General features: G+C 43.7%; 2 protein-coding genes across 2 annotated transcripts in view; one reads left to right on the top strand and one right to left on the bottom strand.

The window, feature by feature from the left end:
* T265_12889 (hypothetical protein) overlaps nt 1–9,325 on the top strand; it is a gene marked incomplete at both ends in the record, with an annotated part of 75,647 nt that extends 66,322 nt beyond the window's left edge. Inside the window, one exon of the mRNA XM_009166064.1 lies at nt 8,874–9,325. Coding sequence (XP_009164328.1) covers nt 8,874–9,325 — 452 coding nt within the window. The remainder of the gene's footprint in view (nt 1–8,873) is intronic.
* T265_01899 (hypothetical protein) lies at nt 2,239–10,737 on the bottom strand (the record flags this gene model as incomplete). The annotated part of the gene is made up of 4 exons (XM_009166025.1): nt 2,239–2,580; nt 7,501–7,696; nt 8,939–9,070; nt 10,694–10,737. The coding sequence occupies 4 exons, from the start codon at nt 10,735–10,737 to the stop codon at nt 2,239–2,241; spliced, it is 714 nt and encodes a 237-aa protein (XP_009164289.1).
* Nucleotides 10,738–15,457: the final 4,720 nt, after the last annotated feature.

Below are 15,457 nucleotides of genomic sequence, written 5' to 3'. Positions count from 1 at the left end.
TCGATGATGGGCTACAAAGCCAGCTTTCGATTTGCAGCACTTGCCACATTCCTCACACGTGAACCCAACGAGTCTCTCCTGTGTACTGGTTGGAACTGGTGCGGAGGCGCCAGATGATTCGTAGTATACATTGTCGAAAGTAACCAGCACATTGAAACCAAACGGGGTGGTTGGCCCTGTCTGGAGTTGCTGAACTCTTAGCTCACCCAGACTGACGTCCAGGCTACCCGGTCGGCACCACGAAGAGGTGGTTCAGCTCACCGACTATTTCACAAATCTTCCTACTCCAACCACCGCAATGATGATTCTCTTCTAGTAAGCCGGTCAGGTAGGACAAATGAACCAGTGCGTCCTGAATCAGTTTTGGCAGCCAAATCTGTGCACCATCCGACGCTGACATCCTCTGGCATGTCGAAATCAATCTTCAAGCCTCAACGTCCTCTTTATCTAGCTACCTTTATTGTTTCCACTCTGAAGTAATCAGGACAGCAGTGTGCTCTTGCTCTTACATTAACCTCGCTTGAAATTGATGTGTGTTGTGCATCAGATAGAGGAACTCAATTTACAAGCGCACTTGTTGAAACAGCTGCAACCACTCTCCACTCACTTGCGACTGTGCAAATTTGGTGACTCAGACGCCGACACGGAAGGATATGCAGGGTTTGGTATCGTCCAAAGTCACCAGGGTGAAGGATCCTCGCTTGACTGGATACCCGTTTATAGTCGCCTCCGCAAGTCAAAGTCTATGAAGGAGTCTCTAGAGAAAAGCTGATTGCTGTCTGTGTATTGTATCTGCTTCCGTCCAAACGATTGTACTGTTGACGCCACCAAGGACTAGCTTCATGACGTCTTGAATGTCCTGTTGCGATGAGTTAGAAACTCAGATATAGTTGTGATTGCCGGAGATGTGCATGTACCAGTTTGAAGGGTTACCGCATCTGAGACTCGATTAGGTGATCGACATGGATTAGACTCGGTCCTTACGCATAATGGTGAGCGATTGCTTCAGCTATGTGCTGACCGGAGTAATAACTTCCGAAATAGCCGAAGTCGTCTGGTCACTTGGTGGCCTGCAACAGCGGGCCGGCAAAAGGGCTCAGATTGTTCACATTGGCATCACTTACCATTAGCGAAGATCAAAAGGTGATTGTCGCTCGTTTTGGAACACAATTGTAGATTCCCATCAAGCACACGACCGGAGTCGGCTCCCTCTTTGTTTTCCAGATCGCTTAGTGCTTGAGAGACTGGCTGATCCGGATGCTAGACGGATTTACAGAATGATCTTTTAGAGACTATTCCAACTGCTCCACCATCAGGTGTGGATTCATACTGAAACGAAATCGCCACCTATTTACACAGTTCTAGGAGCTTTGCCTGCGGCAGGGCTCTGCCAAGCCAGCTGAAGCAATGGACATCAGAGGTGATAGTAGAACTGCTTGAATGTCGCAAAAATGTCCCCGATGGTACCGAACATGATTTTCCCCGGTGAAATATCAGATGTCAGGCAAAAGTGAGCTTGTGAGGCGACCGTGAAGCCTGGTGGACTCGGAAGACTAAGGAAATGAAAGAGGTCCAGAAAGCCGGGAATATCCAAATATAATTGCAGTTGATCCATGCAACAAATCCTTGAAGTCACCCGAGACCAAAATGGTGAAATTATCTTGAATAAAGAACGCCTCAAACGGTTAGCCGAATACTTCGAACAACAATTGTCTTGGCCATTAGCCCCTACTCATTTGGAGACTATAGCTGATATGGGACACTAGACGTTGGACATGGGATCCTCTACGGCCTCGAAGGTTTATGCTTTTTCTCGCGCCCCACCGAAGAACATGATTGCGATGGCCACCCGACTGCATTGCTCAAAGCAGTCTTTAGTCAGCGCTTGTCTGATGTGCATGCCTGCATTTGGGAAACAGGGACCATCCCAGACACCTAGTAAGAGTCGATGGTAGTGCCTATATTCAAAAATGGGCTCGTATTGAGTGAGGTAAACATAAGGAGATCAGCTTGACCCCGGTCGTAACCAGAATGTTCGCGTCACTTCTCCTTCATCGCTTTATGGTGGCACGTGAAACACTGACTCGATAGCAGCAACCAGAGTTCCGGCATGTTAGGGGTTGCACTGATCAAATCTTTACACTTGGTCAGGTGCTAGAACAAACGACCCACAATTTTACTATTCCATGGCGCGTGCAACTCGGGTGACCGGTCTATTCTCCTTGATACGCTTGCCCATCAAGGAATGCATCGGAGGTTTGAGAACGTAATAAGGTTTTGTATTCTCAGACTTTCGAGTGTGGGAGAGCATACGAAGAGCTCTTTAAAAGCTTCTGTCAGGGGTGCTCGGGCTCTGCAGTCAGATTTTATTTCGTGATGGATGCAATAATGGGAAGAAAGCTGAAAAGTCTTTAAAAGCCCAGTGTTCAGACGGCCTTTGATGAAAGCCTGGTTGACCTGGAATATGCGGACAATATTGTTCTCGTCTCCGAAGAAGTGCAGGCGTTTTTGGAAGAACTGACCAGAGTCATCCCGTCCTTTGGTATGCACTTTGCATCCACAATATGTAGGGTCATGCTCCTGGATATACAGTCACCGAAGGCGCCACTTGCGATCCAGGGGGAGGTACTGGAAGTTGTGAAGCGTTTTACGCGTCTGGAAATTTGCATTAGTTTTGATTGTAGTGTAATAGGTGTGATCAATGCACGAACCTGCAAGGCTCGGGTCACTTTGCTAGTTTGAGACATTTATGACGTCAAATTGGTCCATCCCTGAATCTCAAAGCATGTGTCAGGCTACAGTGCGGGTTATTTTGTTGTATGGCTGTCACACTTAGCCTTTTCGAGCAGCGGTTTTTGACAATCTTTGTCTCAGAGGCATATCTCATATGGGTTGGTGTCTGATAAAGCGTAACGACCGTTCGTTTGTGCAACTTCCATGGAATGGAAGAATGTGTCCAGTACCAGAAGCTATGTTTTTGTTCGGCTCACTTTTCGAGGTGTAAAGACTAGTGACCCATGTTTGGTTGACGGGAGTAAAAATATGAGAAGCACAACTTCCCTTTTTGAAATGCATGAGTACAATTGACACGAAAAATATCTTGAGACCAGTAAGGAAGAGCCAACCGTGGACTTGAGTTGCACGGATACTCAAACGTAATTTGAATTGTACTGGGATAGCTCGGCAAATATAAAACGACCATCATCATCAAACAACCTAGAGTGGGATCATTGCTACTGTCACAGCACTAGTGTGACTGACAAACCAAAGATTTCATCTTCCGGTTACCAGGGATTCATATCGCCTTCGAAATACCATCTTTCAATATCATATGCATATTTTGTGGAACACTGGATTTCAAAATTCATAAGCCGGCGGTCTTTCGTTGGAGTACTGGAAGTTGTGAAGCGTTTTACGCGTCTGGAAATTTGCATTAGTTTTGATTGTAGTGTAATAGGTGTGATCAATGCACGAACCTGCAAGGCTCGGGTCACTTTGCTAGTTTGAGACATTTATGACGTCAAATTGGTCCATCCCTGAATCTCAAAGCATGTGTCAGGCTACAGTGCGGGTTATTTTGTTGTATGGCTGTCACACTTAGCCTTTTCGAGCAGCGGTTTTTGACAATCTTTGTCTCAGAGGCATATCTCATATGGGTTGGTGTCTGATAAAGCGTAACGACCGTTCGTTTGTGCAACGGGGCTTCCATGGAAGAATGTGTCCAGTACCAGAAGCTATGTTTTTGTTCGGCTCACTTTTCGAGGTGTAAAGACTAGTGACCCATGTTTGGTTGACGGGAGTAAAAATATGAGAAGCACAACTTCCCTTTTTGAAATGCATGAGTACAATTGACACGAAAAATATCTTGAGACCAGTAAGGAAGAGCCAACCGTGGACTTGAGTTGCACGGATACTCAAACTGGGATAGCTCGGCAAATATAAAACGACCATCATCATCAAACAACCTAGAGTGGGATCATTGCTACTGTCACAGCACTAGTGTGACTGACAAACCAAAGATTTCATCTTCCGGTTACCAGGGATTCATATCGCCTTCGAAATACCATCTTTCAATATCATATGCATATTTTGTGGAACACTGGATTTCAAAATTCATAAGCCGGCGGTCTTTCGTTGGATAGTTTCTAGTCGAAGAATTTTCAGCAAACTTGTGAGTAGTTTCCTTTATGAAAAGTTTTCAACAAATTTATTCAGGACTTTTGGATGCTGAAACTGGGAGTAAATGTCTGGAACGGAAACCCTGAGGAACAGAAATGTTCAGGATACGAATAAATTAGAGTGCGCAGATCTGATGAGCAGTTTTAGGTAAGCTAATGCGTGACGACCTGTGAAAAAGACTTGTCAACCCAATTTGTTAGGATCACAAGCACAAAACTTATACCAAAATCCTATACCTCCCCATCGAACATTCCAATCAAATAATATTAGAACTTGGAAACCAACAGCCTAGAGTAAATTTCATCAAATGAAATGCTCAGAAAGTAAAGAACAAAAACGCCCATTCGGGCAAACGGAACCCATCCCAGACATTCAATGGTGATTTACCTTTGTAACCAAAAGGAACCTCATTGACGGATTCTCCCCCGTCTGCCAAGAAACTTGTGCACAGCCTACAGATCCGTGCCCAACAATAAATCCACCGACCCCGTTCTGAAATGTGACAACTAGTACTTCACATCCTACAGGTGAGGTTGGTGTGATCAAACTGTTCTGCTAAAGTTTACAGGGTGGAATCTTTAAAATATAGGCGATTTGTGCATTACTGATTAGCCTCAGCACAACCAACTCCGCTTATAAGATGTTATTTAGATTTAAAACCCTGAAACCTTCCCACTTACTGCAGAGGGCACTGCAATTCTTGAGTGAAACAGACTTTAATCCCAGACACCAGGCTTTGTCTATTCAGTCACTAAATCAGGTGCCTTTTTTAGCCATTTGCTTGTCCAGTTGCGCTACGCCACTTAGAGTTAAATTGCAACCGCGTATCAATGGATTAGGAGGGGCGTAACAGTATGTGCAAAATCACAAGTATGTCTCTTTTGCTCATCGTACCTATTAGGAAATTCGACTGTTCAAGCAAGGTCAGTCACTGGTAGAATGACTGAAAAATGGGCAGTGGTCTTGTTTGGGGGCGTGAAGGTCAACCAAGTAATCGGCTATTTCCGTCCAGTATCCACATGTCAGCAGCTCCACAGGCGGCTTCAAAAGGTGTGGCCATTTTCAGGACATCTCTACAGTGGAACTACAGAATGTGCGCTTGTTTTAATGTGGCAGATAACGGAGTATGCACCATTGGTACCTAGTGCCTTATTTTTGTGTAGATAAATACACAAAGAGATCAAATGAGTAATGAGGCGAAATTCGGAAGTCTTGCAGTCATCTACAACCTTGAATTTATCCGAACCATTTGCTTTGATTTGCAGTTCCACTACTAAAAAACAGAGTTTTGTTGGTCAGGTGCACACATGAGCCAAGCTTTTTAAGGAGCACATCCCCACAACCAGGTTGTACTCAAAGCAGGGTTCTTGGTCTTATTAGTGTACTGTAAACAATCCTAGAAGACTTGCACCGTACAAACTTTATGTCTCCTCCTCTGTCAAAGCTCTATGGGTGATCTGCCTGTTTCTAATTTTATCCCTGCGAGTGTGCGTAGACCAAAGTTCTGGGTGATAAATTTTTCCTGGGCTAGACTAGACGGCGGACCGATCCACACTTAGAGGAAACTAATGTGTGCTAACATTCAGACAGAGTGGAACGTTAGCCACCGGACGGTGGCTGGTTAGTTTATTAAAAAATTGCTAAAGGTTGCCAGTGTCAAAATCGGAAACAACAGCTGTCAAACAGTCTAAAAACAAATGAGCGGCAATCAAGTTGTGTCAGCTTGCAACGAGCTGTCGTAGATTAATGCGCAAAACACTACCGTTCAGTCGTGAAAATACATCGTGCGTTTGAATGATTCCGGTAGTTTTAGGACAATGAATCAGTAAACCGTGCATCATTCCTATTCAAGTCTCCGTTACCCGACCACGCTAATATGTTGAGTTTCGAGGAACAAGGGAGTTATCCTGTTTCGAAAATCCTGATTTATTATAGATGCACATAGTACCAAAAATCCCAACAAAAAGCTGATTTCCACTACCGAAGTATCAATGTAACTATTTAGCTTTCCTAACGGATTACTGGGATCAAATCATTCTGAACAAGTGAAACCCGTCGAAATTGAAAGTGCATTTAAAAACTGGCCCTCTTTATGACCCCATCGAATTCCGATTGCACTGTGATGGTCTTTTGTCGAATTGACTAGGTATCCGAATTAAGTCTGTATGTCTTTCAATTCTATAGTAAAGTCGTAATGTTACACAGTCTTCGAGGAAGAACCTTCGACGGTATCACAATTCTCAATAGACATTTCTCCCTGTAAGTAAGACTACTCTATGCTTAAAAGCTCAGGAACTCTACGCACCTGTTTCACTCTTTTTTTGGATCATCTACAAGGAGCATCTCACACGAATACGAGTATATTGGAACCCGTAATCTTTCGACCACGAAGTGAACACTACCTTTTGGCCAAAGGTGGCCAAACAGTGGTGTGATTAGCTCGCACTTAGGTAGGATGTAGCACCAATCACCCTTCAATTTCAAATTGTTTCGCTTGTTTCCTGAGTTGAAATAATGAAATTTCATTTTTGATCCTGGCATTTCTCATCCGCTTCCGATAGCTTGTAAGAAAATTCCCATTCTCTTTCGAAGTGATCGCATATTTTGTCGCACTACTCATATCAGGTTCAGTCAAAGGGGATAGATTGATTTGAAGTAAAAGTGCGATAAACTGGTAAAGGTGGTGATTCACCAATAAATCTGGCTCAGTGAAACAAGACATTTTTGTCGGACTGATTTCGCTATTTGGATTATTGAAATGTTTCCCCTCTTGTGTTCTGGATGCCTGATACTTCAAAATGTTCTCTGTGACTGCGAGGTTTCATCTCGAAAGGCTGTTTTGACGGGGCAAGTGCTAAAATAGATCCGGTCACTTTTTGCTTAATGCATGCAACGAAATTAGCAGACAGATAAATCACTTTCTGTCTTTCAGTGCTTGTTTTTTATTATCTTATTTATATCAAAACAAGCAGAGTAAATTTTCTCAACCCACACTACTCACATTAACTCTTCAAAAGATCAGCTCACAATCGGTTTCTCCGCTATTGAAGTTCTTGGCGTAGCTCCAGTGTACTGTGAAAAGGTTGTCAGCAAACTTGTATAAGTAGTATTTGGCAAATAAAAAAGCTGCTCAAATTTCGTCAGCATTGTTCCAACTGAAGTATTAGGTGACTTACATATGGCTTCGTTTAGTCACCAAAAACTGATTCCTGCATTAGCAAAAACTTTATTTGTGAGTGTGGAACACCATGGTGTATTAGTTCATTTAACCTGTCCTGTCGAGCGAGATGGCTCAGGTGGTTAGGGTGCGAATTCACTGACCGGAAGATCCGTTGTTTGAATCCGACCTCTCCATCTCGACTTCACCTGTCTAGGCTTGGGCAACCTGGCAGAATCGTGTTTCCTTCGGGTGGCCTGGCAACTTGGCACCGAAAAGTTGTTACTGGTGCACGAACCTGTCGTATCTGTAATGCAAATGAGTTGCCAAATTTTCACCTCTTTCAAGAAGTCCATGTAGCTGTGCACAAAAATCTAGCAACTCTGTCGTTAGATTTCTTTGTTCATCTATCGAGCGCCGAGACACCAATACGACTCACGTCAAATAATATGACAGTCTTGGCTTAATAGTGATCACTAGCTTGCTTGATGTTGTGCAAATTTGTTCATTCATTTGTTGGCCTACAGTCTTACAACCTGATCGAATGGTTCCGCATACGTTGTTCACATAATTGCATTGTCTGCAAAAATGTGGACAATCATATATTGACAGGGTATGGTTTTTCTACCCCCAAGCCATCCAGGAGAGTTAGGGTATTAGTTACTACGCACCGTACAGCAAAAACGAAGTTCCTCGAAAAAAGTAGAATGTGACATAAGTGATGAAGTAAAATCGTGAGATCAGATAGATAACGCACTTGCTATATTCACTAGATGCTATTTTCTTCGTGCTGCGGGTTGCACGCAAAGTCTGAGGAATACATGTGTTTTACCCGAAATATTCACTAGATGCTATTTTCTTCGTGCTGCGGGTTGCACGCAACGTCTGAGGAATACATGTGTCTTTACCCGAAGCAAAAGGTACACCTAGGTTATGTTTCCAACCAAGCAGTGGTCAGACCGTCAAACATGACCCAGAAGCTAAGGGATGGAATCACTGTACCAAACGATAAGGTCATACCTGACCCATAAATACTTGCAAGTACTATACTGAAAGATGAGAGTCGTCCATGAACTAACAACTATCCCCAACTGCGAACCAAATAGCCACAATAAGTTTGTCTTACATCCTCCGGTCAGTACCATAGATTATTTCACAATATCCAATCAGTAACACGATCCTCCTTTACTCTACGGATGTCTTGCTATTTCTTGAGGATACCGGTGACGCAAAATGGTGGATACTTCCGTTAGATCGCAATCGAAAGATGTAATGACCTTGCTATTAGAACCCCGATCAACCCAATAGCTTTTCTGTAAGAAGGCAGGCATCATATTTTCCAGCCTATTGGAGAGAAACAGGCTATGCATCAGTGATGTATAAAAAAACTCAATCAGATGGTCCTACCATGTGAAATTCCCATTACATCTGTACCAGATCAGGCGGAAACCTAGCGTCAACGTAATCAGCTTGATGACTTTTTGTTAACGAAACGACATTTTGTATCAATGGTTTCGCGGTGGCTTTCATCTACTAGGAGATGCATCGAGGATAGAGGAGTTTGAAATCGCCGAAATCAGTTCTTCCGGAGAGGTTGCTCACTTGGCAATGTTCGTTCGACCCCCACCTCCGCCACTCGACTTCCCCTGTCTAGGCTTGGGCAACCTGACAGTATCCCAGCCCTCGTGCTTCCTTCGGGTGGCATGGCAGCTAGGCACCGAAAGGGCGCTACAGCTGAACGATTATATTTATATAATGTTCACGGTAACTAGTAGTAGCAAGTATGACCCTAGAGGATTTACCCAGTGGTATGGTTGGCGCACTTTTACCAACACTGAATTGTTGCCTGCTTGGGATCACCTCAACGCATTCGACCCACCTGCACAAAAACAAAATGACATGATAGCCAAAGATCCTCACTGGTTGCTGGGCTTTATCCTGATGGATGGTTTGGTCAAATCCCTAACTGCCATACTGTACCGCTTTTGGTTTTCCATCTTTAGGTTTATCCCGGTCAGCAAGCTGAACTGGAGGACAAGATGGCGTTAGAACCAGCCATGGTACAGTGTGCACACATCACGTGACACGTCTGTTGTCACACTATGTAAAAAACGACTGAAGTTTATCAACACTGGTAATAAACTGGAATGGCTGTCATACGCTGTCACTGCTCGATGTCATTATTCAAACAGTAGTTTGTGCGTGACCGTAACACATATGATTTGACAACTTCGAGGGTATGATATCTACCACATTTGTAAAAGTTACCATTTCTATAGGCTTTCGTGTTTTTTTTCATCAAAAGTCGTCCCTGACTTTCGGGTAGGACAGACTGGAAGTGGAGCTGAATAGAGATAAGTGCCTTTCGTATTATCAAAAGTTCAAAACTTTTTCAATACCATTCTCTTACGATTTAATGGATTCGGGATCATTGTGAACATTGCTTATTTGGATGTATTATTTGGTGTGAGGAAGGACGCAAATTGTGCCAGAGAAACAACTGTTATGATTACGATGCCACACTGCTTAAAACAGGATATAATAGCGTCTTTCATGGAACTTGCACATCAGCATTCAGTCGAAACCCATTGAATATAGAAGAAATGACTCAGAGAACTCAGTGTAGAACTCAGTTAGATTGTCATAAACACCCAAGACAAGTCTTAGTAAACTCTTCGTATATTCCATCTCAGCAAAGTCAAGTGGCTTGGAAAACCACACCATAACGTTGGATCATACTGCGAAATTCAGGTTATTTCGGTATGCTTGGCGCTTGTCAAGTACGTACAGTTTCTCCATACACTTTCACATGTGTCTTTCGATAGTAAAATGGGCATCAAAATGTGTCGAGTGCTCTTCCTGGGCCATCTGATGGCCTGCAGTCCCTTTAATGAGACACAGTACCTGCTCTGCCGTGCCTCAGTCACTTACTCCAACAAGTTTATTTGCACTTTCTCATCATGCCAGCAACCCCACCATCCAAAACGGTAAGAAAAAATTAAGCTGATATGGTGTACAGCAAGATACAGTTCTCAGTTTACTCTTGTATGACCTTAAGAGGTACAGCGGATGGTCAGGTCTAATAGATGGAAATCCCCAGCTAACCCCATCATTTAACTGGGTAGGTCAACCTTTTTTATTTTTCTTTCATGATCAAATCAGCTTTGCCCTTGGCTTGTAGTTCATCATATTATACATAAAAGTACGGAGCGTTCATAGGTTGGCTTATTCTATTATTAAGTGCAGACAGCCAATCCTGTCAGTCTACTGCAACCAAAAGGTTCCTGGCGATGTTTTGGGCACGATGTTTAAAAAGCATTTAGGTATCGTTGCCTGCGTCAGCTGACCGAAGCTTACTTCGGTATTGAAACTAGCCCGGGTTTCCCGGTATCTGCGTTCATTTCGCATAGTCTCAAATGGTTGAGTAACACGATATTTACCCTCGTTGTGCTCTAATCTTGTTTTTAGCCCTTTGTTTCCTATTCGAGTCCTTGTACACCGGTACTGGAGTATGACGCGTTTGAAAAATGGTTCACTAACTTCCGATTTGCGTACCCTAAGTAATTTGTAGAACGAAAAATCAAGGTCATATGTTTATCGTAACGTTCTCAACACATTTGGATCCAAGAGGGGAAACGCCAACACAACTGCCTCAGTGCCTGTTACGTTCACAATGACATGTCATTTTAGGGCACGGAATATCTAGCAAGTCAAATGAATGATTCAGATGTCATATTTCGTGTCGCCTTGAAGATAAAAGTGATCACACGTATATCTTTGTAATGTACTACTCATAAGGTTGCTGAAAATCCGTCGACAGCCCACCACCCAGAAGGGTGGTGGTGAGTAGTACACTAAAAAGATATACATGTATCGCGATATCTCGAATATCGTAGCGAATGGAACATGAAGCGGCCTGGTGCAGCACATTCAAATGCCTGAAAACATCACAAACAAGAGATTCAGCTGGGTTTCAGGTGAGTCTTTCGAAATTAGTTTGTAAATGAGTGTATATTCGCTGAAAGTGATCACAGTTGGCCAGTCCGACCATCAAATGAGAGTAATATAATGCTTTATTCTGGATATAAGGAACTAATGAAATCACTCTGAACTACACTGACACATTACTTATTGGAAATTCAACTTCAGAAAATACGCAATGATACAGGGTGGTGAATGGAAAGTACCAATTTTAGCCTTCCGGTTACTTCATCAAAAGGACGCCTACTTACTTGTGAGTTGGTACGAAGACCAAGTTGAACAATGATATTTATTTGTAATTATTTTCAAATAATCGTTCAGATGTAATACTGTTTAAGTTTCTAGCTGTTTTGTCGCCCAAAGGAAGCACGAGGGCTGAAATGCTGCCGAGTTGCTCAAAAGAGAGGGGCCACTCGAAATGCAGCGTTTAGATTTGAACCTCGGATATCTCGGTTAGTGCCTTAACCACTGAGCCATCTCGGGCTCTTTTATTAATAAGGTCGCTGGACTACCAGAGATCTGTTTAAGGTCCCACGTGGCTATACTTCAACTCCTCATTTTCATAGGTCGTTTTGTGCAATCCAATAGGTGTAAACTTCTGCTGGTCTCTATCAAGCCCAAATGTACGAATCGGACGCTGTCACACTGGGGACAAATAGCCAGATCTGTGAACAGTATGGGTCAGGGGACACTTATGATCATACACGAGAGACACAGCTCTTCACTTCTTTTTGCATCGTTCCTGAATAACCGTATATTTAAGTGAACTGAATTCGATCCTTCTCAGTATTCGCCATACTGGTATTATAGTAAAGCCTCCGCTTTGTGCTTTCAGGTAGTTTGCTGTTTGGCGGCCTTTGGCCTCCTGGATCATTTGAATCAATGTCCTGATTGCTGGCCTAGTAGCTTGGATTCGTTTTTTATGTATCACGCTGAGTCTGTCACCTGTTTTCGGAATATTTTCTCCAGTACGGCAATACAAACTTAACAACCGCAACTTGTGTTCGGTCAAACCAGTTGCAACTGATTCGTTTGCCTTGAAGAAAAAAAATGGTCACGAGCTTGCTGAAAACTGTTCGACAGCCCACTAGCAGTTTCGCTCTTCTTGGGGCTCATTAGGGAGGCCCGGTCCCCGAGTTCCCGTTAACCTTATGCCATTTGAAAGCCGAGGCTAATAGCGGGTGGAATCAGTTCGCCTTGTTCCGCTAGGCACGAGCAGTCAGGCGTCTGGATCGATATTTTCACACTCTCCTCCTTCGCTCACTTACGCTCAGCTTGAGCAGCTCATCACTACCACCACTGTGAGCGTAAGAAAATCCAAGCGAACCATCCCTACTGCTTCCACTTTCTCATCCGACTCTTTAGTTGGGCTTGACTTTCTGACCCAGTGATCTTTTTTGGTGCGAAAAGGAGACGTTGACTGGTCGTGTGAAGAAGCGGCCCTCACACCCAGCCTCAATCGTTCATACGAAGACGAACAGTGATAGTGAGCATTACGAACGGTATTCACCACAATGATCCTGACATTTTCCTTAATTCTGGCTGAATCGCTAACCACGACCCTCCTCTCATATGACATAAAACAGAGCTGGAGGATGTCCACAGTCATCAACTGCAGAATTCAAAGTATGGAGAGATAATAATCAAGTCAGTCCTCTAAAACGACAAAGCAGCCCACCTTGAAGTGTAAACCGGTCCTTTGGTATAAAACCTCATAGCTTGTGGAAGCAAAAGGCGCCCAGAACACATCAAATTCCACGTATGTTGATATAGCTGGATTGATCGTCCACACGCCTCACAGGTCAAGCCTTACATCCACTACATTTCTCGCATTTCACAGTTTGATAAATTGCATTACGAAGATACGGTCATCACTCAATGTAAGGAGCCAGCAGTTTAGCCAATTTCGATCAGTTATTTCAACCGGGGTTGTTGATTACTTTTTAAAGCCGACAGACTGCGCATTAGTTCACAGCATTCTGCTGAAAAATTTAGTGATACGAGTCATGTTTTGAAGGAAGTACCTGAGTTTATTGCTATCGTATGCTGTAGTTCAAGTGGCAGTCAACATTGAAACTGCAAGAGGCAAGAATGTTTGGCTCATCTTGTCCGGGTCGCTTGTGGGTTGGACTGCTATGGGGACACCTAGCTGTCCGCTGTCATGTGATGAGGGGCAATCGATCGTTCAGTTGAAGAGCTCATTTTGGTTGTAGGTGGTTGTGGTTGCTCTTACATCTCATAAACATGAACGGAATCGAATGTTCGGACGTGATAATTCAGACACTTCCAGCATGCGCCGATCGGGTAGCGGTAGCAAGCTCGCCTAGCTTGTCAGACGTCCTGTGTACAAGCGCAAGAACGGCCAAGGAGAGGCATCGATGATGAGCTCTACTAAGAAACAAACCCGAGTCCACCACTTTTTCCATCCACCTAGTGAACTCACTAGGATAGTTGTCCCAATATACGAGGAGGACTGCACAAACGAAAGAGTGAAGTGAAGGTGAGTTCGGTTTTGTCAAGCTTCACTGTTTGCCCTCGTTCCTTCGTGAGTCGCACACTATTTGATCAGTTCGGTTAGTCTGTCTGTGTTAACCCTAAGACGACTCGATATGCAGTGGACTTTGTGTCATCTGAATCAGATAAACTCGGGGATCCTGCGTGTCACACCTAGCCACGTCCGAGGCGAGAGCAGCATTGATATCTCCCTAATCCATGGTGTGTGTCACACGTCGGTCAAGAATGGATTCGCACTGCGTACAGCCATGAAGAGATGCGGAATGGATATTCGTAAAACGCGATGACTTCCGCGATTTTGTCGAGGCTTGCAAAGTATGACGTTCTAGGTGAGGTTTCATCGGTATCCGGAGGCTCAGGCCAATTATACTACACCTGCCGTGAGTACTTTTGGGGTTCGTTCAGCCGTGCCAAAGTGGGAGATGATTGTAGCCGGTAGATCGCGTTTGCGATCGCTGGCTTTTGAGTCATGCTCCAGGACTTATGGTACCCCAAATTTTAGCTACACAATGGGTGCATCAATCTTGGTGACCTCTTATTTTCCTTCATGAAAGAATGGGTGACAGCGGTGAGCGTGTTATACTTTTAAGGAGGTGAATCAATGAGTGGTTGAATTTAAGTTGAACGTTTTCAATATTGTCTACTTCAAAGGGGATTACAGATTACTGTCAAAGCCGTCCAACTGTTATTGTAAAATTCTACGGTTCAAACCCTTGTAAAGCGTTGTCTGTACGTGTTACGTTCTGTGCGCTATTTTTGAGCTACGCGATTCAGTGAGTTGCGTTAGATTTACCTTCCTCGGTGAACACATGTGCCTACAATTCCTCACGAATAAGGGTAAAGTTTTTAAGCAAAATGGAATTCTTTTTTAACATAGAAAATCATGGGGTATTTGGAAAGATTAAGCGAGCGCGTTGGGACACGTTGGTACTCATATTTCCGCACATGTTTCTAAATGAAGTTGCCTAACTTCAAAGCGTGCATATTTTCAAGTGAAAACCTTCTCAGAATGGCCGAAGACTGTGGTCACCAAACGTTCTCCTAACGCATCGCTCGCAAATGTCACAAAAGAGTGATCCGGATTAAAATCGCTCGTTTGAGAAGGCTACTGTCTGCAACATTGTTAAGAGTTATACCCTCTGTGTCGATTACTTGAAAACTTTCCTTCCTGTTTGGTCCAAAGTAATTCAGTGATTAAGTCTTACGTTTGGGGAAGGCAGTCGTTTTTTCAAACTGTGTTACTTGCCGAGGGGCGTCAGTCTAATTTTTGTATAGACATAATACAGCAGTCATAAGTTTGCTGAAGACACTTCGACAGCCCACGGACGATTTTACCCTTCTTAGGTGTCACCAGGATCCATCAACTTCATGTTCTACTTGGACCCACATTGCATGAATTTCGATTTATATCTCCATCCAACATACGAATGAACAACATCAGAAACCGAGCTGAGTTCCAGGTATCTCCCGTCAAAACCAAATTGGTATGCGGACAGGCGTTTAAATCTGTACTCAAATTTGTTCTGACCTTTGTCTACACAACGTGAAATTCTTTCGTTGAATGACTTCACTACCGTGTGGCTGAGATTCACCACGTGTAAGACCTGCGAGTCTAAGGATGCGCCG

Source organism: Opisthorchis viverrini (genome assembly GCF_000715545.1).
Source record: "Opisthorchis viverrini unplaced genomic scaffold opera_v5_21, whole genome shotgun sequence".
NCBI classification, from domain to species: domain Eukaryota; kingdom Metazoa; phylum Platyhelminthes; class Trematoda; order Opisthorchiida; family Opisthorchiidae; genus Opisthorchis; species Opisthorchis viverrini.
This window is presented reverse-complemented; position numbering and strand designations above follow the sequence as displayed.